Raw genomic sequence first — 26,536 nt, forward strand, 5'->3', positions numbered from 1 at the left:
TTGATGTAGTAATAAGTACAGAAAGGTTATTAAAATTATCTTAGAAACCAAATAACATATGGGGTTTCCTTGTCCCCTATTAATGTTCGATTGTATGATAATAGCAACAGTGCAGGTATGATTTAGAGTTGACCCCTACTACACTTGACCCATAATAATACACACTAGAGTGCTACCCTCTAAAAGGTGCACACTTGGAACTGATTTCACTTTTGAGCAAGTGTTACTGGGCTCTTGCCTGTTTCCATGCTATAAGCACAGAGTAGTAAGAGGGTGGCTACTTATGGATACAGATCTTAGACAGTCCAAAAGTTTTCTCTTCCTAAAGTTGATTGATCTTGGTGGGGAATCAAACCTTGCAACTTTGGCCTTGAGAATACCATATGTCAAAGCAGCCATGGAGTTGGTCTAAATCAGAAATAAATATATAGTCAGAACCACATTGAGTTTGTCATTAAACTGCCTATAAACAGTAGTCCAATAGCAAATACCATGGCATATTCTGCATGAGTCATGTCCTGGCTTAACCATACTCAGTCTCACCAATCGATTCTACAGCACAGGGTTCAGGAGAGAGAAGAGACATACTCCAAGTGCATGTAGTTTGGTACACAAGGCAAAGGCCCTGCTGCACACTCCCAGACTCCAAAAGTCAAAGCCAGATGACATGGTTGAATGGCATCACCAACTCCATGGACATGAATTTGAACAGACCCAGGTGTTGCTGATGTACAGGATAGCCTGATGTGCAGTCCATGGGGTAGGAAACAGTAGGACAGAACTGAATGGCTGAACTCACATGGAGTGCTTCCTCCTTCCAAATGTACTGCGGACACTCCATAAGAAGCATAGTGAAACACTGATGACCATCATTGAGTACTCTATACCAATTCCAAGAAAAAGTATGAGAGGACTGAGACTTTGTGCATTATCTTCATACTCTATCCTCAGTACTCAAGAGAGTGCCTGACACAAACAGCAGCTCAATAAGTACTGAAACAAGCGAACACTAATAGGATTGTAATCATGATAGTTGCCTTAGAAACACTGCGTAAAGAAGATACTATTAAGAGAAGTCAGGCTGTATATTAAGACCAGTGGAAGCAAGTTGTGCCTTTGAAACTGGCAAGGCAATGCAATCATTTCCCCTCAGTCTTGCACAACAGGTTACAACTTCATCCATTTTAATAGGCCCCATTCTCTGATATTAAGACTTGGTCATCAGGATAAAGTTTTCAGGCCTCCACTTAGGAAGCTGACATTTGCATATTCTATCCCACAGGTGTCAAGTTGCAATGTATCTAAATTTTCAGTTTTCTCTTTGGGTGGATATATTGAATTCAAAGAGTTGTAAGGGTAACTTGTAGTTTACCATTGGGGCTTTTGATTTATTTCTAACACCTGCTGCTTAAAAGTCTGTAGAACTGTACTTTTATATGATTTTTTTTTAAAATAAGATTGAAGCTATTTCGATACTAGCTTTTTCCCAAAGAACACACATACTTCAGGTATTCTCTTAGTATGTGTAGAAGAGCATGTAGGGGTGTAATTTTGTTTGTTTTATTTCAGAACTTCTCTTTCTTGAATCACAAGCAAGCATGTGTCTGAAGTAAACTAACAAAATGGGCATGTGGGTTTCTTTTCAAGAACCTAATAGGATTTAGGATCAGTTATCACCAGGCCTTGCCAGTTTGTACTAATGTGTTAACATGTACACAAAGAGTAAGTTCCAGGCGATAGAAGGAGCTTTAGCTTCATTCTCACTACAGCCCAGACTCTGCTTTTATGCTTCTAATTTTAGTTGGGGAAAATCCAACCAGTACTTCTGGGTGTGCAAGGCTGTGGAGAATGACAGCCAAGCTCTGTGTGAATCAGTGTGCGTGGCTGTGAAGGAATTGTGGACTGAATTGAATTTTTCCACTAAATATTTTCTTTGCAATTTCTCCATTGAATTTATCCTAAGAATAATATATACTTTTTGATCTATATAAGGATTTTCTTCGAAATATCCAAGGAAGCATATTTTCAGCCAGTCTCTATGATAAATGGCTTGATGTTATTGATCAAAGGAACGAGGATGACAAAATAAAGGCGACCCAGAGGTAATGATGCCATAATTACTCAACTCTGAGAAAATACAACCAACATACTCTTAGGAAAATATTAGCTTATACTTTACAGCTCTGTCCTCTAAAATAATGACCGGTATCACGGGGTTTCACTTGATCATGCCCATGGAAGCTAGTTTGAAGAGAGCTGCATGCCTTATTGGTGACACTGTAATTGGTGTTTTTCTCCTAATCTCATTAACATGGACTGCTTGACCATTTTACACCTTCTGAATACATGAAACTGTTGGAGATGAAATCCACTGGTCTAAAATGAGATGATAAAGAACCAACCCGCCAGTGGTATGATCTTAAATACAAACACATAACTAACCAGAGTAGGTCTTACCTGGTTCAGGAATTAAATTCAGTGAAACATTTTTGTATGCATTCATGCCTGGAACTGTGAGAATGGACTGTGTACATGGTATAAAAAGAAGTACTTTGTTCTCTGTATTTCCACTTACTAAGCAAAATGACTCGCTTTATTTATAAGTGTTTTCTCTGTCCTTAGGCTTCTAGACCAGCTGCCGAGAGCCAATGTAGTTTTTCTGCGATATCTTTTTGCAGTTTTACGCAATATTGAGCAACATTCCTCATCCAATCAGATGACAGCTTATAATTTATCAGTGTGTATAACGCCAAGCATGCTTTGTCTGTCTAATTCTGGCAGCTCAGAAAACTTCACCAAACAGGTAATGAGATCTCTCATTTTTATGCCTTGCGGAGCAGAGTCCCCATCTTGAACCTGAAGTCTGTAGTATTAACTCTGATGAACCAGTTTTTAAGTGCACATTTTAATTACACTGCCTTGGAGTGGCAGAGTCCTACTCTGGTTGGGCATGGGAAGGTGTACTATAACTGAGAACAGTTGACTCACTTCCCCTTTGCCATCCAAGAGATTAAACGATAGAGAGGTAAGAGTAGGATGATATGATAGAAAAGAACCTGGCTTTGGAATCAGAGAGCCAAGGTTCAACTCTCAGCCTAATCACTGAGGGTGTACAAGCCTCCAAATTATGATTTCATCATTACACAATGATGACACCCAATACATCTGGTCACTGTCGGCACATCTTAGCGGCCTGGGCAATATGAGCACCTGAGGCTCCACACATGCTGGCCGCACTCTGCCAGCTGTGGCTCATTCAGGAAAGTATTTGGCTTCTATTGTGTCTCTGCCTGAGGATGAGGAAGCTAGTAAAATATTTCAGAACATCCTAAGAGAGCCACAACATGCCTAATAAGATCACAGCTCTTCTCCAAGCTCCCCCGGACAGCAAGTGTGAGGCAAGGTAATGTGGTAAGATAGACAGACATGTTTTCTCTCCAGATGATTTGTTCCTTCACAAACCCCACCGGCCCACACTGAAACCTCTGCTACCCAAGTTTCAGATATTTCTTCACTCAAGTGAAATTCACAATTGGCGTTGTATTCGATACTTTATAAATGTTAATAATATGAGATATAAAAAATCTATCTCAATAAAACTAGAAACAAATTTATTAAAAATAAATAAAACTTAATAAGAGAATATACATTTTTGTCCCAAATATCCTATGCGGGCTACTTAAAAATCATCCTAGTTTTAAGCATGTTAACCATCATTGCAAAATTTTAGCTATTAAACCAGGCTACATAGTATAACATTAGCCCACTGACTAAAAGAATTTTAAAATTTGAGCCCAAACTACTCTTGAAAGTAGGAGTTATTTCTTAGAAAAAGCTGATGTATATATAATATATTTATATATTTTTTAGTCAAGTCTGAATTTTTCTCAGATTTCTTTTGCATTTTTGGTTAGAGCCAAGATTCATGGATGAAATATGATTTACTATTACACCATATGTACAGTAATACCCCATTTTTTGCCCCTTCGTGTTACAGATTTCTTTCATACAATTTCTCATTGAAAACTGTCTCAAGATATTTGGAGAAGATATCACTTGTCTCTTTGGAGAGACGTCAGTGAGTTCTGATAACAGTAATATCACTGATATTATCGATAACAGTGAGAAGGTTGCAGGTATGTGAATAATGTAACTGGCTTTGATGCCAAAGACAGCAAGGCTGCCAGGGGTCAGTGGGAGATCCTAGAGCCCAAAGCACATTCTAAGGGCAGTAATTTCCATCTGCTCCAAGACATGGGAAGATTCCCACTTGTGAGATCAAAGCAAGGATAAAACTGTTCTGATTTCAAGAAGCAACTAGTACAGCTTTAGGAGACATCACGATTCATTGAGTTCAGTTCAGCTGCTCAGTCGTGTCCGGCTCTTTGTGATCCCAAGGACTACAGTGACCCCAAGTCCTTGGGCTTGAGGACTGCAGCACGCCAGGCTTTCCTGTCCATCACCAACTCCCAGAGCTTACTCAAACTCACGTCCTTTGAATTGGCGATGCCGTCCAACCATCACATCCTCTCTCGTCCCCTTCTCCTGCCTTCAATCTTTCCCAGCATCAGGGTCTTTTCCCATGAGTCAGTTCTTTACATCAGGTGACCAAAACATTGGAGTTTCAGCTTCAGCATCAGTTAGATTGCTGTATTTGGGGTGGCCTTTCTGTATTCTGGCAGCTTGTGGTTCCTCTTTATTGTGGAGATTCCTCACTGTGGGTGGGGTTGTGTGAGTGGCTTGTCAAGGTTTCCTGCTTAGGGAAGCTTGCGTCCCTGTTCTGGTGGGTGGAGCTGGACTTCTCTCCAGAGTGCAATGAAGTGTCCAGTAGTGAGTTTTGAGATGTCTATGGGTTTGGTGTGAAATTGGGCAGCCTGTATATTGAAGCTCAGGGCTATGTTCCTGCATTGTTGGAGAATTTGCGTTGTATGTCTTGCTCTGGAACTTGTTGGCTCTTGGGTGGTGCTTGGTTTCAGTGTAGGTATGGAGGCTTTTGGATGAGCTCGTATCCATTAATGTTCCCTGGAGTCAGGAGTTCTCTGGTGTTCTCAGGTTTTGAACTTAAGCCTCCTGTCTCTGGTTTTCCGTCTTATTCTTAGAGTAGCCTCAAGACTTCTCTATCTGTACAGCACCGATGATAAAACATCTAGGTTAATGATGACAAGCTTCTCCACAGTGAGGGAACCCAGAGAGGTTCACCAAGTTAGATGGAGAAGAGAATAAGGAGGAGGGAGATAGAGTTGACCAGGAGAAGAAGAGGGGGAATCAAAAGGGGAGAGAGCAAGCTAGCCAGTAATCAATTCGCTATGTGCTCTCCACAGTCTGGGCCCCTCAGAGAGGCTCATGCAGTTACACAGAGAAGAGAAGAAAGAAGGAGACAGAGGTGACCAGGACAAGAAAAGAGGCAATCAAAAGGAGAGAGACAGATCCAGCCAGTAATCAGTTCCCAAAGTGTTCTCCACAGCCTGGAATACACAAAGAGATTCACAGAGTGGGTAGGGAAGAAAAGGGTGAGGGAGGAGATAGAGGCGACCTGGTGGAGAAAAAGGAGAGTCAAAAGGGGGAGAGAGCAATTGAGGCAGTGATCAAACTCCCAAGTAAAAATGGGTAGTGAAGATTGGGGTCTTAAACGTTCAAAATTGATAACAAATACCAAAAAGCAAATATTAAAAGTCTACAGTAAAGGTGAGAGTCTCCCAAACACAGTATTAGAAAAACAAAACAAAGTCACAAAAAATGATAAAATATATATATGAAGTTTGCATTAAAAATAGGATCTTTTTTTTGAAAGGTAGTAGTAGATTATAAAAATTAAAATTAAAGAAGTAATAGAGGACTTAAAAATTTAAAAAAATTTTTTAAGATAATACTAAAAATATATCTAGGAATTTCTCTGAAGTTGTTGTGGGCAGTGCGGGGTTAGTTCAGTTTCAGATAGTTCCGTTATCCAGCTTATACTTCTCAAAGTCTATAGGCCCCTTCCATTGTAGTCAGTGCTAACTACAAGGTTTTAATCTGTTGCACCTGTCTTTTCCAGAGCGCTTCCCTCTGTTTATTTTAACTTCTTTTGTTTGCTGGTCTTTTCAGTGTCCAATTTCCGCCCTGACTCATGGGGGCAAATGTGGTCACTTATTTAGGTTCACTTATTCAGTGGTGCTGTGGGGACGGAGGAGCACTGCAAACAAATATCCCTGGCGTGTGCTCACAGTGTCCTGACCACACTGGGTTTGACCTGCTCACGGTGTGTGTGCTTTCCCAGCCTACACTGCTCAGGCTCCAGGTTGCTCTGCCTGCAACTGTCTGAGGCAGGCCCTGGGTTGTGTGCACTTCCCAGGTCTAAGCCGTTCAGGTTCAGGTTCAGGTTCTCAGGTACTCCAGAAAGGCGCAGACTCAGTCGGACCTGCGTTTTGTGCCCTTTCCATGTCTGAGCAGCTGAGGCGACCAGGTGCTTAGCGAGCACAGTGACCCCCAGGTGTGGTGTGTCTTATACTTCCCCCATCCCAGCTGCTCGATTTCCTTGGTGGCAGCAGGCCTGCCCGTCTCAGGTGGGCCGTGTGTCTCTTCTGGGGAGCTGATCTCTGGCCGCGACCGTCCCAGCGGATGTCAACCGGCCAGTATCCCAACAAGTCTTGGTTAGCAAATGGGAGCCTGCTTGCAGTTTTGTAGAGGATGCCTCTCTGGGGCTGAGATTGCCCCTTTCAGGCTCTGGCTGCCCCTGCCTGCCTCCCTGTCTCTGGTGGGAGATGAGTCAGTGCACAGCCAGCTAGCTCTGCTCTGGTATTCTCTCAGTCCTCTGCTCTGTGAGTGGGCCAGGAAGTGCATTAGATTAGGGCTTTTCACAGGATAGTTTTTTTTCTCTCTCGCTGGCTATCCCACAATTTGGATTGCTATCTCACATTAGCTCCTTCAGATTGCCCTCAGGGCACTCAGGCCTGGTCCTTACCCTAAGCAATGCAGACCGCACCTCCCTGTACAGGCCCCCCACTTGCTGGTGGCAACTGTGAGTGTCTGGACTAGTTCTCTGCTGGAAGTTGATGTTAGGCACACAATCTGTGGGGTTTCTTTCTTTCTTTCTTTATTTTTCCTCCCCGTATGTTACCCTCTGAGATACTAAAACTCCCCACTGACCTGTCAATGAGACTGTTTCCTAGTGTTTGGAAACCTCTCCTCTTTTAAGACTACCGTCCCAGGACAGATCTCTGTCCCTACCTCATTTGTCTCTCTTTTTCTCTTTTATATTTTGTCCTACCTCCTTTCAAAGACAACGGGCTGCCTTTCCGGGTGCCTGATGTCCTCTGCCAGCAATCAGAAGTTGTTTTGTGGAATTTGCTCAGCATTCAATGTTCTTTCGATGAATTTGTGGGGAGAAAGTCGTCTTTCTGTTCTATTTCTCCGCCACCTTAGGACCGCCTCTGAATTGAACTCTGCATTCTACCGCCACAGCAAGCTCTCTTTCCATTCTGCTTCAGACCTAGGTTGCAAATGGAACTGGACTGAATGTTTATATGTCTGTTTGTTTTTAAGTCTTCCTCTTGCAATCACCCCTGCTACCATTCCAGTATTGTCCCATTGACATTCTTTCTCTGAATAAAATGTCTTACTAATTTAGCAATTACTGGGGCAGAATAGAATTTCTACTTAAAGTATTTGTATTCTTAGAATTGTTATTCTATACCCACAAAGTTACACAATTTCATTTTTTAACATTCAAACCCTAATTTGAGCATGAGGAAAAACACTAACCTAAATCTTGTCAGGATTGTTTAAGAAAGATGACGTTGTAAAGTTAACATGTTTAACAGTCCCTGGCAACCCACTCCAGTATTATGATCCAGGAAGTCCCACAGCCAGGAGCCTGACAGGCTATAGTCCATGGGGTCGCAAGAGTTGGACATGACTGAAGAACTGAGCACCATACTTTTTGTGGCTATAGTATATAGTTTTATTGGTCACAGAGCCCACAAGAACTCTAACACCAACCAATGTACATTACGAAAGGTCCATCTAGGCCTGAAAATAAAAGCATAGGCCTTAATGTCTAATTTGCTTTCCATCTATGCTTATAGGCTAGCTGGCCATATAGCTTTGTACCAACTGATAGAGTTTTCTTCCTAAGAGTATTCTTATTAAAGCTGAACAATGAAGGAATACATTTGAAATACATGAATACCTGTGGGTAGTTTAGAAATAAAAGAATCAGGTTAAGAGTAGGGAAACCAGGGTGCATAAAGCAACTCAACCCATATAAACATGTATCTTTTCACGTTTGTACATATTAATTAGGAGAATCTGTTCCTGAATTTAAGAATGCATTTGCTTTCTTCATTATCTCCTTTTAAAATGATGGTAGTATGACTGTCAGGGCAGGAAGAGCCTAAGGCAAAGTGATGGCATTCCTTCAGGAATGCACACCTTCTGGAGGCTACACAGTCAAATGGAGAATGGGGGTGCGGTCTGCTTAGGGGGAGGCGACTGATGTCTAGGCTGCCTTAGGCCTTCTGAAGGAGGGAAATTACCTTTATTAAGGCTGCTATGTGCCATGTCTTGTGCTGGGTAGTACATTATGTTATGTAGTCCAGTCAGGTGTAAGTAGCATCATTTATGTTACATTTGAGCAAACTGACGCTCAAAGACTTTTAGGTAACTCATCCAATTAAGAGGCAGAATAGGAGCCTTCTGGTTCTCTCACCCAGCACCACAAGTGGTTCACTCACTTGAATGGACATGGTGCGGCACTCACTATGTCTCCGAAAGACAAGTGGATGGGCATTTTAAAAGATTTGGTTAAATTCTTCTGTTTATTTTTCTACAACTGGGCTCCTCTAATTGACTTCTTTAGCTGGTTATTTAAGCAGGTTATTTAAGGAAATATTAAGCAGGTTTATTGAGGAAATATCAGGAAAACATTCATAGCTGGACACGAGACACTTTGAACTCAATTCTTCATTGCTGATCACTCTTTTTTGAAAAACAATCCTTTGACAGGGGCTGTTGGTAGTTAAAATTCATCTTTGGGTTAGCTGAGTAAGGTGTCACACACACAAAAACTGGCCCCCTGTAATCTTACCACATTGTCTGCAATTAATGACTACTTCTCAAGGACCCTGAGGGCAGGAAGTCATCCTTGGAGCTGACTGAGGTGTGTGGCCTCCCAGAGGAGAGGTCGAGAGGCTGACTGATAAGCACTGTCAGGCAGGATATCTCGTGAAAGGCGATTCTTTTCAAGGGAGAAAATTGCGCATGACGGGGTACTCAGAAAGCCAAACAGGTAACTCAACAGAGGAAGGAAACTTCCTACAAATGCTGCTTGATTTGAATATTAAATAATTTTGCCCCTCAAATGAGATCTGAACCCAGAATCCACTGATAACACTTAATATTAGGAAACTTGTGTAACTATAGGTTAAGTGTCTCATGCCACAGAGCAAAGGGAATAGAGAGCACTGTCTGGGGAATACTGTCACAGGGAGAATCAACCCTGAGTCTGATCACGCCTCTAGGTTTAACTACTGGTTTGCAGAATATGGGCAAGAAGAACATGTTAACACCACAAGGATGCAATTAGCCTGCTTCAGAATGAGGGGAATGCTATATAACAAATGGTTCAGTTTCTCTCTTTCAGCCTCTGCCATGAACATGCTGCTGAATGTAAGTGGTGGAAATCAGGCTAAATAAGCTCAACTACTACTAGTGAAAATCTCTCTTCTATATTAGTTTCAGACAAGAAGACAGTTAGGAAGAGTTCTCTCAAAAACTGGGCCTTTGGCTGTATCTGTAGGACCCGCGAGGAGAACCAACACCCGTCTCTACCACCCACAAAGCCAAAACAGCTCTTTGGAGCGCCTCTTGAGGATGTATGTGATAATGACACCCTGCCCACCCCAATTCTGGTAGGTCTTATTTTGGTTTCTGTAACCTTCCTGAGAAGGGGAGTGCTGAGAGATCAAGTGTTCTCTTCCAAATCTACTCCCAAATGAAGAAGTCTGGCTTTGTCCGATAAGATTCATAACATTACTTCAAAGAATAAGATCTGATTTAGGTACTGCAGAGTCAGAAGGCAAGTACAAGATGAAAAGATACTCTCCTCCATTCCGCTGATTTCAACAAAGACCCATCTATACCAGCTCAGACCAGTTAACATGGACTCTGTAAGTTAAGGCAGTTAGAGAAGGCGAGGTTGAGGAAAAGAATGAGAGCAGTCCTTTACAGATCACCTTTATGAGGTGAGAAGGGGCAGCAGTCAGATTAGTGAGCTACTGCCCTTACCCAAGAAAAGAGGAAGTATATAGAGGCACGTATGTGGAAAGCTCCAGTCTTAAGGGGACCTGTTCTTCTGCAAGGTTGTTCAGAGTAGTTATCTCTTAAACAGCTGCGGCAAGGAATTGTGGAGATCAGCCAGAGGCTGGGACAGGCTGGGAGCTGGGCAAAATCAACCCAATGTCCATTTTTTCCTTCGGGTGACAGAGTGCTTGTTTTGCATAGAATGGTGGGGAGGTCCTGGAGGCCAGTTTTAACTCCAGGCTATTTTGACCGTGTAGCTTTCCTTCAGATTCTGTGTGTAAGAATCTCTGCGAGTCCACCTCATCCTCATATGTCTCCTCGTCTCCACAAGTCTCCTTCAGCTGAGTCTACTCCCCCTTAAGATGCAAAATGTCTCACACGGATTTGATATGGAACTCAAGTGTTTAAGCATAAAGTACGCATCCTCTGGCAAAGATGAATCATTTGCTCCTGACAGAATGTGTCAAAAGAGAGTCACAGAGTTCGGACTGTGCTATATCAAATTAGTGTACTGAACTCTAAGCATTAACTCTTGTTCACTGTCCACTATCTCTCCAAGCACTACACTAGATGCAGAGAACTTTATGGTATATATGAAGAAATTTATCATACTAGCTACGTGCTAGCCACTACCCCAGACCTTGCGTCTTTCACAGAAAGTTTAGGGGGTAGCCATGACTATCATCACCCCCACTTCATCAATGAAAAACAAAAGAGCCTCACCCAAGTATGTGCTATGCCCAAAGTCACACAGTGGATGACTGGCATAACAGATTCCACATTCCTTGAAAAACCTGGCTCCAATAGCTGTTATCTCTCTAACTCTGCAGACAGCAGAGGATATGAAAATACAGGAAAAGGAACTAGAAAGGCTGATGAGACAAGAATGTCATCGGAGAAGGAGGAGAGGCGTATTGAGCCTGATTTTGAGGGGAGGGAATACAGGAAACAGGAGTGAATGGGGTGGACAGTCCCTGGAAGGGGAATAAACAAATGGAGCATGCATATGGCAAAAAGATTTCCACCCTTAGGGAAGAGCATCTATAATAGGGAATAAAGAGAAAGGAGCAGTGAAGGAGGAGAGGGTGAATCTACAAAGGCCTCAAAGCAGAGGCGTTTAACACAGTAATTCACTGAAACGGAAAATCTGATTACACAAGTGTTTACAATGTTTCAGTGTATGAATCGATTGTTGGGTCAAAAATATATTCAGAGACACTGAAGAAAAAATTTCAAATTGACTTCGGTGCTGTTCTAGAACTGTACCCTCATATACCACAGATCTGTCAAAACTGGAACAAGCTTGCGCTCTGGGCTTCTAGACATGAAACATCCCACAGTTTTCTTTTCTTTCCTTCCCGATAGGATATGCTTTCCTTTATCAATCAAAAAGGGCTGTTCACAGAATGCATCTTCGGAAAATCAGCCAGTATAAAATCATGCAGAGCCCTAAAGAAGAAACTAAACTGTGGAGACACAGTGAACTTGAATGAGGAACCAATACTTGTGATAGCCTGCGTCTTAAAGGTAAGGAAAGTCTGAGCATTATCCACACACGGTAAATCTGAAGCTATATGACTGGTGCTTCATTATGAATGCCCAAGAAACCTAATAGGCATAAGAGAGGAAGGAGCTGAAAAGTGAAAAACACTTCACAAAGCCAAAACTGAAGGAAGGTACTGCAGATGTTATAAGCCCCATACATTAGATATTTTCCTTTTTCATTGCACATCTTGACTCCTGAACAGTCCATGCAAAGGAATAACAAGATATGTCAAAATACCCACTTACACATTGAGTGTTTACCAAAACAAGCTTCCTGCTTTGGATGACTTCCTCATCACCTTCCTAATGAAGGCCACATTTCCAAAATAAAATTCATAATAAGCCTTTGGAAACAGTTAACAGAAGTAACTTCCCAGGTGACTCAGACAGTAAAGAATCCGCCTTCAATGCAGGAAACCTGGGTTCCATCCCTGGGTTTCCAGGATCCCCTGGAACAGGGACTGGCATACGACTCCAGTATGGTTGCCTGGAGAATCCCATGGACAGTGGAGTCTGGCAGGCTATAGTCCATGAGGTGGCACAGAATTGGACACGGCTGAAGCAACTTAGCATGGATGCAGGACAGATGTTTACTCACTATGGTAAATTCGTGTGTTTAGTGTGTGTGTTTGTGTGTCTGTGTGTGTTAGTCGCCTCGTAACAGCCGACTCTCTGTGATCGCATTAACTGTAGCCCAGCAGACTCCTCTGTCCATGGAATCCTCCCCGCAAGAATACTAGAGTGGGTTGCCATGCCCTTCTCCAGGGGATCTTCCTGCCAGGCATCGAACCTGCATCTCTTGCATCTCCTGCATTGGCAGGCAGGTTTTTTCCCACTAGCACCACCTGGGAAGCCCATTTGTCTTACAATGAATCAAAAAACGCTTAGTGAGGCCACCAAAATCTCTGATCAGTGCATCATCCTTGCTTCCCCTGTGTCTCAATGCCTTTTACTTGTAAATTAGTGTAGGGATGACGCCACCATTTGTTCCTTCTTTTTCCTCCTTTTATCTCCCTTACCATGATTAATGGCTTTGTTAACATTTGTAAGTTTAGCCCACCACCCAAGGTTACAGCTACATGGTAACCTGTTTTACTACATGCCTAATCTTATAAATCTTAGTTTTAAAGTGAGTGCAACAATCAAAATCTGTTTGGAATTTTGCAAAATTCAATAGGTTTATACAAAAAATAGACTGAGTTTGAAATGATACAGCTAAATCACAAGTGTGTAGTTAAATTTGTACCAGGGCAATAATACAACAGAAAGAAAAAATTAATCAATTCATCTTGGTACTTGTTAGCAGTTATGAACAAAAATATATTGATAGTAATAACTACAGTCAGGTTATTAAAATTATCTTAGAAACCAAATAACATATGGTGTTTCCTTTTCCCCTATTAATGTTCAATTGTATGAAAATAGCAACAGTGCAGGTATGATTTACAGTTGACCCCTACTACACTTGACCCATAATAATACACACTAGATATGCAAATAGCAAGTAGAGTGCTACCCTCTAAAAGGTGCACACTTGGAACTGATTTCACTTTTGAGCAAGTGTTACTAGGCTCTTGCCTGTTTCCATGCTGTAAGCACAGTCTAGTAAGAGGGTGGCTACTTATGGGTACAGGTCTTTGACACTCCCAAAGTTTTCTCTACCTAAAGTTGATTGATCTTGGTGGGGAATCAAACCTTGCAACTTTGGCCTTGAGAATACCATATGTCAAAGCAACCATGGAGTTGGTCTAAATCAGAAATGAATATATAGTCAGAACCACATTGAGTTTGTCATTAAACTGTCTATAAACAGTAGTCCAGTAGCAAATACCCATGGCATATTCTGCATGAGTCATGTCCTGGCTTAACCATACTCAGTCTCACCAATCGATTCTACAGCACAGGTTTCAGGAGAGAGAAGAGACACACTCCAAGTGCATGTAGTTTGGTACACAAGTCAAAGGCCCTGCTGCACACTCCCAGACTCCCAGAATTCAAAGCCAGATGACATGGTTGAATGGCATCACCAACTCCATAGACATGAATTTGAACAAGACCCAGGTGTTGCTGATGGACAGGAAAGCCTGGTGTGCAGTCCATGGGGTCACAAAGAGTAGGACAGGACTGAATGGCTGAACTCAAATGGAGTGCTTCCTCCTTCCAAATGTACTGCGGACACTCCATAAAAAGCATAGTGAAACCCTGATGACCAGCATTGGGTACTCTATACCAATTCCAAGAAAAAGTATGAGAGGACTGAGACTTTGTGCATTATCTTCATACTCTATCCTCAGTACTCAAGAGAGTGCCTGACACAAACAGCAGCTCAATAAGTACTGAAACAAGCGAACACTAACAGGATTGTAATCATGATAGTTGGCTTAGAAACACTGCGTAAAGAAGATACTATTAAGAGAAGTCAGGCTGTATATTAAGACCAGTGGAAGCAAGTTGTGCCTTTGAAACTGGCAAGGCAATGCAATCATTTCCCCTCAGTCTTGCACAACAGGTTACAACTTCATCCATTTTAATAGGCCCCATTCTCTGATATTAAGACTTGGTCATCAGGATAAAGTTTCCAGGCCTCCACTTAGGAAGCTGATATTTGCATATTCTATCCCACAGGTGTCAAGTTGCAATGTATCTAAATTTTCAGTTTCCTCTTTGGGTGGATATACTGAATTCAAAGAGTTGTAAGGGTAACATGTAGTTTACCATTGGGGCTTTTGATTTATTTCTAACACCTGCTGCTTAAAAGTCTGTAGAACTGACCTTTTATATGATTATTTTTTAAAACAAGATTAAAGCTATTTCGATACCAGCTTTTTCCCAAAGAGCACTCATACTTCAGGTTTTCTCTTAATATGTGTATAAGAGCATGTAGGGGTGTAATTTTGTTTATTTCAGAACTTCTCTTTCTTGAATCACAAGCAAGCATGTGTTTGAAGTAAACAAACAAAATGGGCATGTGTGTTTCTTTTCAAGAAACTAATAGGATTTAGGATCAGTTATCAGCAGGCCTTGCCAGTTTGTACTAATGTGTTAACATGTACACAGAGATAAGTTCCAGGCAATAGAAGGAGCTTTAGCTTCATTCTCACTACAGCCCAGACTCTGCTTTTATGCTTCTAATTTTAGTTGGGGAAAATCCAACCAGTACTTCTGGGTGTGCAAGGCTGTGGAGAATGACAGCCAAGCTCTGTGTGAATCAGTGTGCGTGGCTGTGAAGGAATTGTGGACTGAATTGAATTTTTCCACTAAATATTTTCTTTGTAATTTCTCCATTGAATTTATCCTAAGAATAATACATACTTTTTGATCTATATAAGGATTTTCTTCGAAATATCCAAGGAAGCATATTTTCAGCCAGTCTCTATGATAAATGGCTTGATGTTATTGATCAAGGGAACGAGGACGACAAAATAAAGGCGACCCAGAGGTAATGATGCCATAATTACTCAACTCTGAGAAAATACAACCAACATACTCTTAGGAAAATATTAGCTTATACTTTACAGCTGTGTCCTCTAAAATAATGACCGGTATCACGGGGTTTGACTTGATCATGCCCATGGAAGTCAGTTTGAAGAGAGATGCATGCCTTATTGGTGACACTGTAATTGGTGTTTTTCTCCTAATCTCATTAACATGGACTGCTTGACCATTTTACACCTTCTGAATACATGAAACTGTTGGAGATGAAATCCACTGGTCTAAATTGAGATGATAAAGAACCAACCCGCCAGTGGTATGATCTTAAATACAAACACATAACTAACCAGAGTAGGTCTTACCTGGTTCAGGAATTAAATTCAGTGAAACATTTTTGTATGCATTCATGCCTGGAACTGTGAGAATGGACTGTGTACATGGTATAAAAAGAAGTACTTTGTTCTCTGTATTTCCACTTACTAAGCAAAATGACTCGCTTTATTTATAAGTGTTTTCTCTGTCCTTAGGCTTCTAGACCAGCTGCCGAGAGCCAATGTAGTTTTTCTGCGATATCTTTTTGCAGTTTTACGCAATATTGAGCAACATTCCTCATCCAATCAGATGACAGCTTATAATTTATCAGTGTGTATAACGCCAAGCATGCTTTGTCTGTCTAATTCTGGCAGCTCAGAAAACTTCACCAAACAGGTAATGAGATCTCTCATTTTTTGCCTTGCAGAGCAGAGTCCCCATCTTGAACCTGAAGTCTGTAGTATTAACTCTGATGAACCAGTTTTTAAAGTGCACATTTTAATTACACTGCCTTGGAGTGGCAGAGTCCTACTCTGGTTGGGCATGGGAAGGTGTATTATAACTGAGAACAGTTGACTCACTTCCCCTTTGCCATCCAAGAGATTAAACGATAGAGAGGTAAGAGTAGGATGATATGATAGAAAAGAACCTGGCTTTGGAATCAGAGAGCCAAGGTTCAACTCTCAGCCTAATCACTGAGGGTGTACAAGCCTCCAAACTATGATTTCATCATTACACAATGATAACACCCAATACATCTGGTCACTGTCGGCACATCTTAGCAGCCTGGGCAATATGAGCACCTGAGGCGCCACACGTACTGGCCACACTCTGCCAGCTGTGGCTCATTCAGGAAAGTATTTGGCTTCTCTTGTGTCTCTGCCTGAGGATGAGGAAGCTAGTAAAATATTTCAGAACATTCTAAGAGAGCCACAACATGCCTAATAAGATCACACCTCTTCTCCAAGCTCCCCCGGACAGCAAGTGTGAGACAAGGGAATGTGGTAAGACAGACAGACATGTTTTCTCTCCAGATGATTTGTTCCTTCACAACCCCCCGCCCGGCCCACACTGAAACCTCTGCTACCCAAGTTTCAGATATTTCTTCACTCAAGTGAAATTCACAGTTGGTGTTGTATTTGATACTTTATAAATGTTAATAATATGAGATATAAAAAATCTATCTCAATAAAACTAGAAACAAATTTATTAAAAATAAATAAAACTTAATAAGAGAATATACATTTTTGTCCCAAATATCCTATGCGGGCTACTTAAAAATCATCCTAGTTTTAAGCATGTTAACCATCATTACAAAATTTTAGCTATTAAACCAAGCTACATAGTATAACGTTAGCCCACTGACTAAAAGAATTTTAAAATTTGAGCCCAAACTACTCTTGAAAGTAGGAGTTATTTCTTAGAAAAAGCTGATGTATATATAATATATTTATATATTTTTTAGTCAAGTCTGAATTTTTCTCAGATTTCTTTTGCATTTTTGGTTAGAGCCAAGATTCGTGGATGAAATGTGATTTACTATTACACCATATGTAGAGTAATACCCCATTTTTTGCCCCTTCGTGTTACAGATTTCTTTCATACAATTTCTCATTGAAAACTGTCTCAAGATATTTGGAGAAGATATCACTTGTCTCTTTGGAGAGACGTCAGTGAGTTCTGATAACAGTGATATCACTGATATTACCGATAACAGTGAGAAGGTTGCAGGTACGTGAATAATGTAACTGGCTTTGATGCCAAAGACAGCAAGGCTTCCAGGGGTCAGTGGGAGATCCTAGAGCCCAAAGCACATTCTAAGGGCAGTAATTTCCATCTGCTCCAAGACATGGGAAGATTCCCACTTGTGAGATCAAAGCAAGGATAAAACTGTTCTGATTTCAAGAAGCAACTAGTACAGCTTTAGGAGACATAACGATTCATTGAGTTCAGTTCAGTTGCTCATTCGTGTCCAACTCTTTGTGACCCCAAGGACTACAGTGACCCCAAGTCCTTGGGCTTGAGGACTATAGCACCCCAGGCCTCCATGTCCATCACCAACTCCCAGAGCTTACTCTGACTCACGTCCTTTGAATTGGTGATGCCATCCAACCATCTCATCCTCTATCGTCCCCTTCTCCTGCCTTCAATCTTTCCCAGCATCAAGGTCTTTTCCCATGAGTCAGTTCTTTACATCAGGTGACCAAAACATTGGACTTTCAGCTTCAGCATCAGTTAGATTGCTGTATTTGGGGTGGCCTTTCTGTATTCTGGCAGCTTGTGGTTCTTTTTTATTGTGGAGATTCCTCACTGTGGGTGGGGTTGTGTGAGTGGCTTGTCAAGGTTTCCTGCTTAGGGAAGCTTGTGTCCCTGTTCTGGTGGATGGAGCTGGACTTCTCTCCAGAGTGCAATGAAGTTTCCAGTAGTGAGTTTTGAGATGTCTATGGGTTTGGTGTGAATTTGGGCAGCCTGTATATTGAAGCTCAGGGCTATGTTCCTGCATTGTTGGAGAATTTGCATTGTATGTCTTGCTCTGGATCTTGTTGGCTCTTGGGTGGTGCTTGGTTTCAGTGTAGGTATGGAGGCTTTTGGATGAGCTCGTATCCATTAATGTTCCCTGGAGTCAGTAGTTCTCTGGTGTTCTCGGGTTTTGAACTTAAGCCTCCTGTCTCTGGTTTTCAGTCTTATTCTTAGAGTAGCCTCAAGACTTCTCTATCTGTACAGCATCGATGATAAAACATCTAGGTTAATGATGACAAGCTTCTCCACAGTGAGGGAACCCAGAGAGGTTCACCAAGTTAGATGGAGAAGAGAATAAGGAGGAGGGAGATAGAGTTGACCAGGAGAAGAAGAGGGGGAATCAAACCGGAAGAGAGCAAGCTAGCCAGTAACCAATTCCCTATGTGCTATCCACAGTTTGGACCCCTCAGAGAGGTTCATGCAGTTACACAGAGAAGAGAAGGAAGAAGGAGACAGAGGTGACCAGGACAAGAAAAGAGGCAATCAAAAGGAGAGAGACAGATCCAGCCAGTAATCAGTTCCCAAAGTGTTCTCCACAGCCTGGAATACACAAAGAGATTCACAGAGTGGGTAGGGAAGAAAAGGGTGAGGGAGGAGATAGAGGCGACCTGGTGGAGAAAAAGGAGAGTCAAAAGGGGGAGAGAGCAATCGAGGCAGTGATCAAACTCCCAAGTAGAAATGGGCAGTGAAGATTGGGTTCTTAAATGTACAAAATTGACAACAAATACCAAAAAGCAAACATTAAAAGTCTACAGTAAAGGTTAGAGACTCCCAAATACAGTATTAAAAAAACAAAGTAACAAAAAATGGTAAAATATATATATGAAGTTTGCATTAAAAATAGGGTCTTTTTTTGAAAGGTAATAGTAGGTTATAAAAAGTAAAATTAAAGAAGCAATAGAGGACATAAAAAAATTTTTTTTTAATGATAATAGTAAAAATATACATAGGAATTTCTCTGGAGTGGTTGTGGGCAGTGTGGGGTTAGTTCAGTTTCAGATAGTTCCGTTATCCAGCTTATACTTCTCAAGATCTATAGGCCCCTTCCATTGTAGTCAGTGCTAACTCCAACGTTTTAATCTGTTGCACCTGTCTTTTCCAGAGCGCTTCCCTCTGTTTATTTTAACTTCTTCTGTTTGCTGGTCTTTTCAGTGTCTAATTTCCGCCCTGAGTCATGGGGGCGAAGGTGGTCACTTATTTAGGCCCACTTACTCAGTGGTACTGTGGTGACGGAGGAGCACTGCAAACAAATATCCCTGGCGTGTGCTCACAGTGTCCTGGCCGCACTGGGTTTGCCCCCGCTCACGGTGTGTGTGCTTTCCCAGTTTACACTGCTCAGGCTCAGGTTGCTCTGCCTGCAACTGTCTGAGGTGGGCCCTGGGTTGCGTGTACTTCCCAGGTCTAAGCCGTTCAGGTTCAGGTTCAGGTTCTCAGGTACTCCACAAAGGCACAGGCTCAGTTGGACCTGCGTTTTGTGCCCTTCCCATGTCCGAGCAGCTCAGGCGACCAGGTGCTTAACGAGCACAGTGACCCCCAGGTGTGGTGTGTCTTATACCTCCCCCATCCCAGCCGCTCAATTTGCTGGTTGGCAGCAGGCCTGCCCGTCTCAGGTGGGCCGTGTGTCTCTTCTGGGGAGCTGGTCTCTGGCTGCGACCATCCCAGCGGATGTCAACCGCCCAGTATCCCAACAAGTCTTGGTTAGCAAATGGGAGCCTGCTTGCAGTTTTGTAGAGGATGCCTCTCTGGGGCTGAGATTGCCCCTTTCAGGCTCTGGCTGCCCCCGCCTGCCTCCCTGTCTCTGGTGGGAGATGAGTCAGTGCACAGCCAGCTAGCTCTGCTCTGGTATTCTCTCAGTCCTCTGCTCTGTGAGTGGGCCAGGAAGTGCCTTAGATTAGGGCTTTTCACAGGATAGTTTTTTTTCTCTCTGTCTGGCTATCCCACAATTTGGGTTGCTATCTCACATTAGCTCCCTCAGATTGCCCTCAGGGCACTCAGGCCTGGCCCTTACCCTAAGCAATGCAGCCCGCACCTTCCTGTTCAGGCCCCCCGCTTGCTGGTGGCAATCGTGAGTGTCTGGACTAGTTCCCTGCTGGAAGTTGTTGTTAGGCACGCAATCTGTGGGGTTTCTTTCTTTCTTTCTTTCTTTTTCCTCCCCGTTATGTTACCCTCTGAGATTCCAAAACTCCCCACTGACCTGCCAATGAGAGTGTTTCCTAGTGTTGGGAAACTTCTCCTCTTTTAAGACTACCGTCCCAGGACAGATCTCTGTCCCTACCTCATTTGTCTCTCTTTTTCTCTTTTATATTTTGTCCCACCGCCTTTCAAAGACAATGGGCTGCCTTTCTGGGTCCCTGATGTCCTCTGCCAGCATCAGAAATTGTTTTCTGGAATTTGCTCAGCATTCAATGTTCTTTCGATGAATTTGTGGGGAGAAAGTCGTCTTTCTGTTCTATTTCTCCGCCACCTTAGGACCGCCTCTGAGACGTGAACTCTGGATTCTACCTCCACAGCAAGCTCTCTTTCCATTCTGTTTCAGACCTAGGTTGCAAATGGAACTGGACTGAATGCTTATGTGTCTGTTTGTTTTTAAGTCTTTCCTCTTGCAATCATGCCTGCTACCATTCCAGTATTGTCCCATTGACATTTCTTTCTCTGAATAAAATGTCTTCCTAATTTAGCAAGTACTGGGGCCAGAATAGAATTTCTACTTAAAGTATTTGTATTCTTAGAATTGTTATTCTATACCCACAAAGTTACACAATTTCATTTTTTAACATTCAAACCCTAATTTGAGCATGAGGAAAAACACTAAGCTAAATCTTGCCAGGATTGTTTAAGAAAGATGAGGTTGTAAAGTTAACCTGTTTCACAGTCCCTGGCAACCCACTCCAGTATTATGATCCAGGAAGTCCCACGGACAGGAGCCTGACAGGCTATAGTCCATGGGGTCGCAAGAGTTGGACACGACTGAACAACTGAGCACCATACTTTTCGTGGCTATAGTATATAGTCTTATTGGTCACAGAGCCCACAAGAACTCTAACACCAACCAATGTACATTACGAAAGCTCCATCTAGGCCTGAAAATAAAAGCGTAGGCCTTAATGTCTATTTTGCTTTCCATCTATGCTTATAGGCTAGCTGGCCATATAGCTTTGTACCAACTGATAGAGTTTTCTTCCTAAGAGTATTCTTATTAAAGCTGAACAATGAAGGAATACATTTGAAATACATGAATACCTGTGGGTAGTTTAGAAATAAAAGAATCAGGTTAAGAGTAGGGAAACCAGGGTGCATAAAGCAACTCAACCCATATAAACATGTATCTTTTCACGTTTGTACATATTAATTAGGAGAATCTGTTCCTGAATTTAAGAATGCATTTGCTTTCTTCATTATCTCCTTTTAAAATGATGGTAGTATGACTGTCAGGGCAGGAAGAGCCTAAGGCAAAGTGATGGCATTCCTTCAGGAATGCACACCTTCTGGAGGCTACACAGTCAAATGGAGAATGGGGGTGCGGTCTGCTTAGGGGAGGCGACTGATGTCTAGGCTGCCTTAGGCCTTCTGAAGGAGGGAAATTACCTTTATTAAGGCTGCTATGTGCCATGTCTTGTGCTGGGTAGTACATTATGTTATGTAGTCCAGTCAGGTGTAAGTAGCATCATTTATGTTACATTTGAGCAAACTGACGCTCAAAGACTTTTAGGTAACTCATCCAATTAAGAGGCAGAATAGGAGCCTTCTGGTTCTCTCACCCAGCACCACAAGTGGTTCACTCACTTGAATGGACATGGTGCGGCACTCACTATGTCTCCGAAAGACAAGTGGATGGGCATTTTAAAAGATTTGGTTAAATTCTTCTGTTTATTTTTCTACAACTGGGCTCCTCTAATTGACTTCTTTAGCTGGTTATTTAAGCAGGTTATTTAAGGAAATATTAAGCAGGTTTATTGAGGAAATATCAGGAAAACATTCATAGCTGGACACGAGACACTTTGAACTCAATTCTTCATTGCTGATCACTCTTTTTTGAAAAACAATCCTTTGACAGGGGCTGTTGGTAGTTAAAATTCATCTTTGGGTTAGCTGAGTAAGGTGTCACACACACAAAAACTGGCCCCCTGTAATCTTACCACATTGTCTGCAATTAATGACTACTTCTCAAGGACCCTGAGGGCAGGAAGTCATCCTTGGAGCTGACTGAGGTGTGTGGCCTCCCAGAGGAGAGGTCGAGAGGCTGACTGATAAGCACTGTCAGGCAGGATATCTCGTGAAAGGCGATTCTTTTCAAGGGAGAAAATTGTGCATGACGGGGTACTCAGAAAGCCAAACAGGTAACTGAACAGAGGACGGAAACTTCCTACAAATGCTGCTTGATTTGAATATTAAATAATGTTGCCTTTCAAATGAGATCTGAACCCAGAATCCACTGATAACACTTAATATTAGGAAACTTGTGTAACTATAGGTTAAGTGTCTCATGCCACAGGGCAAAGGGAATAGAGAGCACTGTCTGGGGAATACTGTCACAGGGAGAATCAACCCTGTGTCTGATCACGCCTCTAGGTTTAACTACTGGTTTGCAGAATATGGGCAAGAAGAACATGGTAACACCACAAGGATGCAATTAGCCTGCTTTAGAATAAGGGGAATGCTATATAACAAATGGTTCAGTTTCTCTCTTTCAGCCTCTGCCATGAACATGCTGCTGAATGTAAGTGGTGGAAATCAGGCTAAATAAGCTAAACTACTACTAGTGAAAATCTCTCTTCTACATTAGTTTCAGACAAGAAGACAGTTAGGAAGAGTTCTCTCAAAAACTGGGCCTTTGGCTGTATCTCCAGGACCCGCGAGGAGAACCAACACCCATGTCTACCACCCACAAAGCCAAAACAGCTCTTTGGAGCGCCTCTTGAGGATGTATGTGATAATGACACCCTGCCCACCCCAATTCTGGTAGGTCTTATTTTGGTTTCTGTAACCTTCCTGAGAAGGGGAGTGCTGAGAGACCAAGTGTTCTCTTCCAAATCTACTCCCAAATGAAGAAGTCTGGCTTTGTCCGATAAGATTCATAACATTACTTCAAAGAATAAGATCTGATTTAGGTACTGCAGAGTCAGAAGGCAAGTACAAGATGAAAAGATACTCTCCTCCATTCCGCTGATTTCAACAAAGACCCATCTATACCAGCTCAGACCAGTTAACATGGACCCTGTAAGTTAAGGCAGTTAGAGAAGGCGAGGTTGAGGAAAAGAGTGAGAGCAGTCCTTTACAGATCACCTTTATGAGGTGAGAAGGGGCAGCAGTCAGATTAGTGAGCTACTGCCCTTACCCAAGAAAAGAGGAAGTATATAGAGGCACGTATGTGGAAAGCTCCTGTCTTAAGGGGACCTGTTCTTCTGCAAGGTTGTTCAGAGTAGTTATCTCTTAAACAGCTGCGGCAAGGAATTGTGGAGATCAGCCAGAGGCTGGGACAGGCTGGGAGCTGGGCAAAATCAACCCAATGTCCATTTTTTCCTTCGGGTGACAGAGTGCTTGTTTTGCATAGAATGGTGGGGAGGTCCTGGAGGCGAGTTTTAACTCCAGGCTATTTTGACCGCGTAGCTTTCCTTCAGACTCTGTGTGTAAGAATCTCTGAGAGTCCACCTCATCCTCTTATGTCTCGTCGTCTCCTCCCTTGAAGTCCACACGAGTCTCAAGTCTCCTTCAGCTGAGTCTACTCCCCCTTATGATGCAAAATGTCTCACAGGGATTTGATTTGCAACTCAAGTGTTTAAGCATAAAGTACGCATCCTCTGGCAAAGATGAATCATTTGCTCCTGACAGAAGGTGTCAAAAGAGAGTCACAGAGTTCGGACTCTGCTATATCAAATTAGTGTATTGAACTGTAAGCATTAACTCTTGTCCACTGTCCACTATCTCTCCAAGCACTACACTAGATGCAGGGAATTTTATGGTATATATGAAGAAATTCATCATACTAGCTACGTGCTAGCTACTACCCCAGGCCTTGCGTCTTTCACAGAAAATTTAGGGGGTAGCCATGACTATCATCACCCCCACTTCATCAATGAAAACAAAAGAGCCTCACCCAAGTATGTGCTATGCCCAAAGTCACACAGTGGATGACTGGCATAACAGATTCCACATTCCTTGAAAAACCTGGCTCCAATATCTGTTATCTCTCTAACTCTGCAGACAGCAGAGGACATGAAAATACAGGAAAAGGAACTAGAAAGGCTGATGAGACAGGAATGTCATCGGAGAAGGAGGAGAGGCGTATTGAGCCTGATTTTGAGGGGAGGGAATACAGGAAACAGGACTGAATGGGGTGGACAGTCCCTGGAAGGGGAAGAAACAAATGGAGCATGCATATGGCAAAAAGATTTCCACACTTAGGGAAGAGCATCTATAATAGGGAATAAAGAGAAAGGAGCGGTGAAGAAGGAGAGGGTGAATCTACAAAGGCCTCAAAGCAGAGACGTTTAACACAGTAAATTCACTGAAACGGAAAATCTGATTACACAAGTGTTTACAATGTTTCAGTGTATGAAAGTCAGATCGATTGTTGGGTCGAAAATATATTTAGAGACACTGAAGAAAAAATTTCAAATTGACTTCGGTGCTGTTCTAGAACTGTACCCTCATATACCACAGGTCTGTCAAAACAGGAGCAAGCTTGTGCTCTGGGCTTCTAGACATGAAATGTCCCACAGTTTTCTTTTCTTTCCTTCCCTATAGGATATGCTTTCCTTTGTCAATCAAAAACGGTCGTTCACAGAAGGCATCTTCAGAAAATCAGCCAGTATAAAATCATGCAGAGCCCTACAGAAGAAACTAAACTGTGGAGACACAGTGAACTTGAATGAGGAACCAATGCTTGTGATATCGTCGGTCTTAAAGGTAAGGATAGTTTGAGCATCATCCACACACAGTAAATCTGAAGCTATATGACTGGTCTTCATTATGAATGCCCAAGAAACCTAATAGGCATAAGAGAGGAAGGATCTGAAAAGTGAAAAACACTTCACAACGCAAAACTGAAGGAAGGTACCGCAAATGTTATACGCCCCATACATTAGATATTTTCCTTTTTCATTGCACATCTTGACTCCGGCACACTCCATGCAAAAGAATAACAATATACGTCAAAAGACCCACCTACACATTGAGTGTTTACCAAAACAAGCTTCCTGCTTTGGATGACTTCCTCATCACCTTCCTAATGAAGGCCAATTTCCAAAATAAAATTCATATGAAGCTTTTGGAAACAGTTAACAGAAGTAACTTCCCAGGTGGCTCAGACAGTAAAGAATCCGCCTTCAATGCAGGAAACCTGGGTTCCATCCCTGGGTTGCCAGGATCCCCTGGAACAGGGACTGGCATACGACTCCAGTATGGTTGCCTGGAGAATCCCATGGACAGTGGAGTCTGGCAGGCTATAGTCCATGAGGTGGCACAGAATTGGACACGGCTGAAGCAACTTAGCATGGATGCAAGACAGATGTTTACTCACTATGGTAAATTCGTGTGTTTAGTGTGTGTGTTTGTGTGTCTGTGTGTGTTAGTCGCCTCGTAACAGCCGACTCTCTGTGATCCCATTGACTGTAGCCCAGCAGACTCCTCTATCCATGGAATCCTCCACGCAAGAATACTAGAGTGGGTTGCCATGCCCTTCTCCGGGGGATCTTCCTGCCAGGCATCGAACCTGCATCTCTTGCATCTCCTGCATTGGCAGGCAGGTTTTTTCCCACTAGCACCACCTGGGAAGCCCATTTGTCTTACAATGAATCAAAAAACGCTTAGTGAGGCCACCAAAATCTCTGATCACTGCATCATCCTTGCTTCCCCCGTGTCTCAATGCCTTTTACTTGAAAATTAGTGTAGGGATGATGCCACCATTTACTCCTCCTTTTTCCTCCTTTTATCTCCCTTACCATCTTTAATGGGCTTTGTTAACACTTGTCAGTTTAGCCCACCACCCAAGGTTACAGTTACATGGTAACCTGTTTTACTACATGCCTAATCTTATAAATCTTAGTTTTAAAGGGAGTGCAACAATCAAAATCTGTTTTGAATTTTGCAAAATTCAATAGATTTATACAAAAAATAGACTGAGTTTGAACTGATACAGCTAAATCACAAGTGTGTAGTTAAATTTTTACCAGGGCGATAGTACAACAGAAAGAAAAAATTAATCAGTCCATCTTGGTACTTGTTAGCAGCTATGAACAAAAATATATTGATGTAGTAATAACTACAGACAGGTTATTAAAATTATCTTAGAAACCAAATAACATATGGGGTTTCCTTGTCCCCTATTAATGTTCGATTGTATGAAAATAGCAACAGTGCAGGTATGATTTAGAGTTGACCCCTACTACACTTGACCCATAATAATACACACTAGGTATGCAAATAGCAAGTAGAGTGCTACCCTCTA

General features: G+C 42.3%; 1 protein-coding gene across 1 annotated transcript in view; it reads left to right on the top strand.

Moving 5' to 3' along the window:
• The window catches only part of LOC133250030 (uncharacterized), a 123,384-nt gene that overhangs the window by 45,216 nt on the left and 51,632 nt on the right, over positions 1-26,536 (top strand). Inside the window, exons 11-20 of the mRNA XM_061421203.1 lie at positions 1,993-2,102; positions 2,623-2,803; positions 3,998-4,136; positions 9,715-9,890; positions 11,647-11,808; positions 15,156-15,265; positions 15,786-15,966; positions 17,163-17,301; positions 22,874-23,049; positions 24,835-24,996. Of these exons, the coding sequence (XP_061277187.1) occupies positions 1,993-2,102; positions 2,623-2,803; positions 3,998-4,136; positions 9,715-9,890; positions 11,647-11,808; positions 15,156-15,265; positions 15,786-15,966; positions 17,163-17,301; positions 22,874-23,049; positions 24,835-24,996 (1,536 nt within the window). The remainder of the gene's footprint in view (positions 1-1,992; positions 2,103-2,622; positions 2,804-3,997; positions 4,137-9,714; positions 9,891-11,646; positions 11,809-15,155; positions 15,266-15,785; positions 15,967-17,162; positions 17,302-22,873; positions 23,050-24,834; positions 24,997-26,536) is intronic.

Source organism: Bos javanicus, chromosome 6 (assembly GCF_032452875.1).
Source record: "Bos javanicus breed banteng chromosome 6, ARS-OSU_banteng_1.0, whole genome shotgun sequence".
Taxonomy (NCBI): Eukaryota; Metazoa; Chordata; class Mammalia; order Artiodactyla; family Bovidae; genus Bos; species Bos javanicus.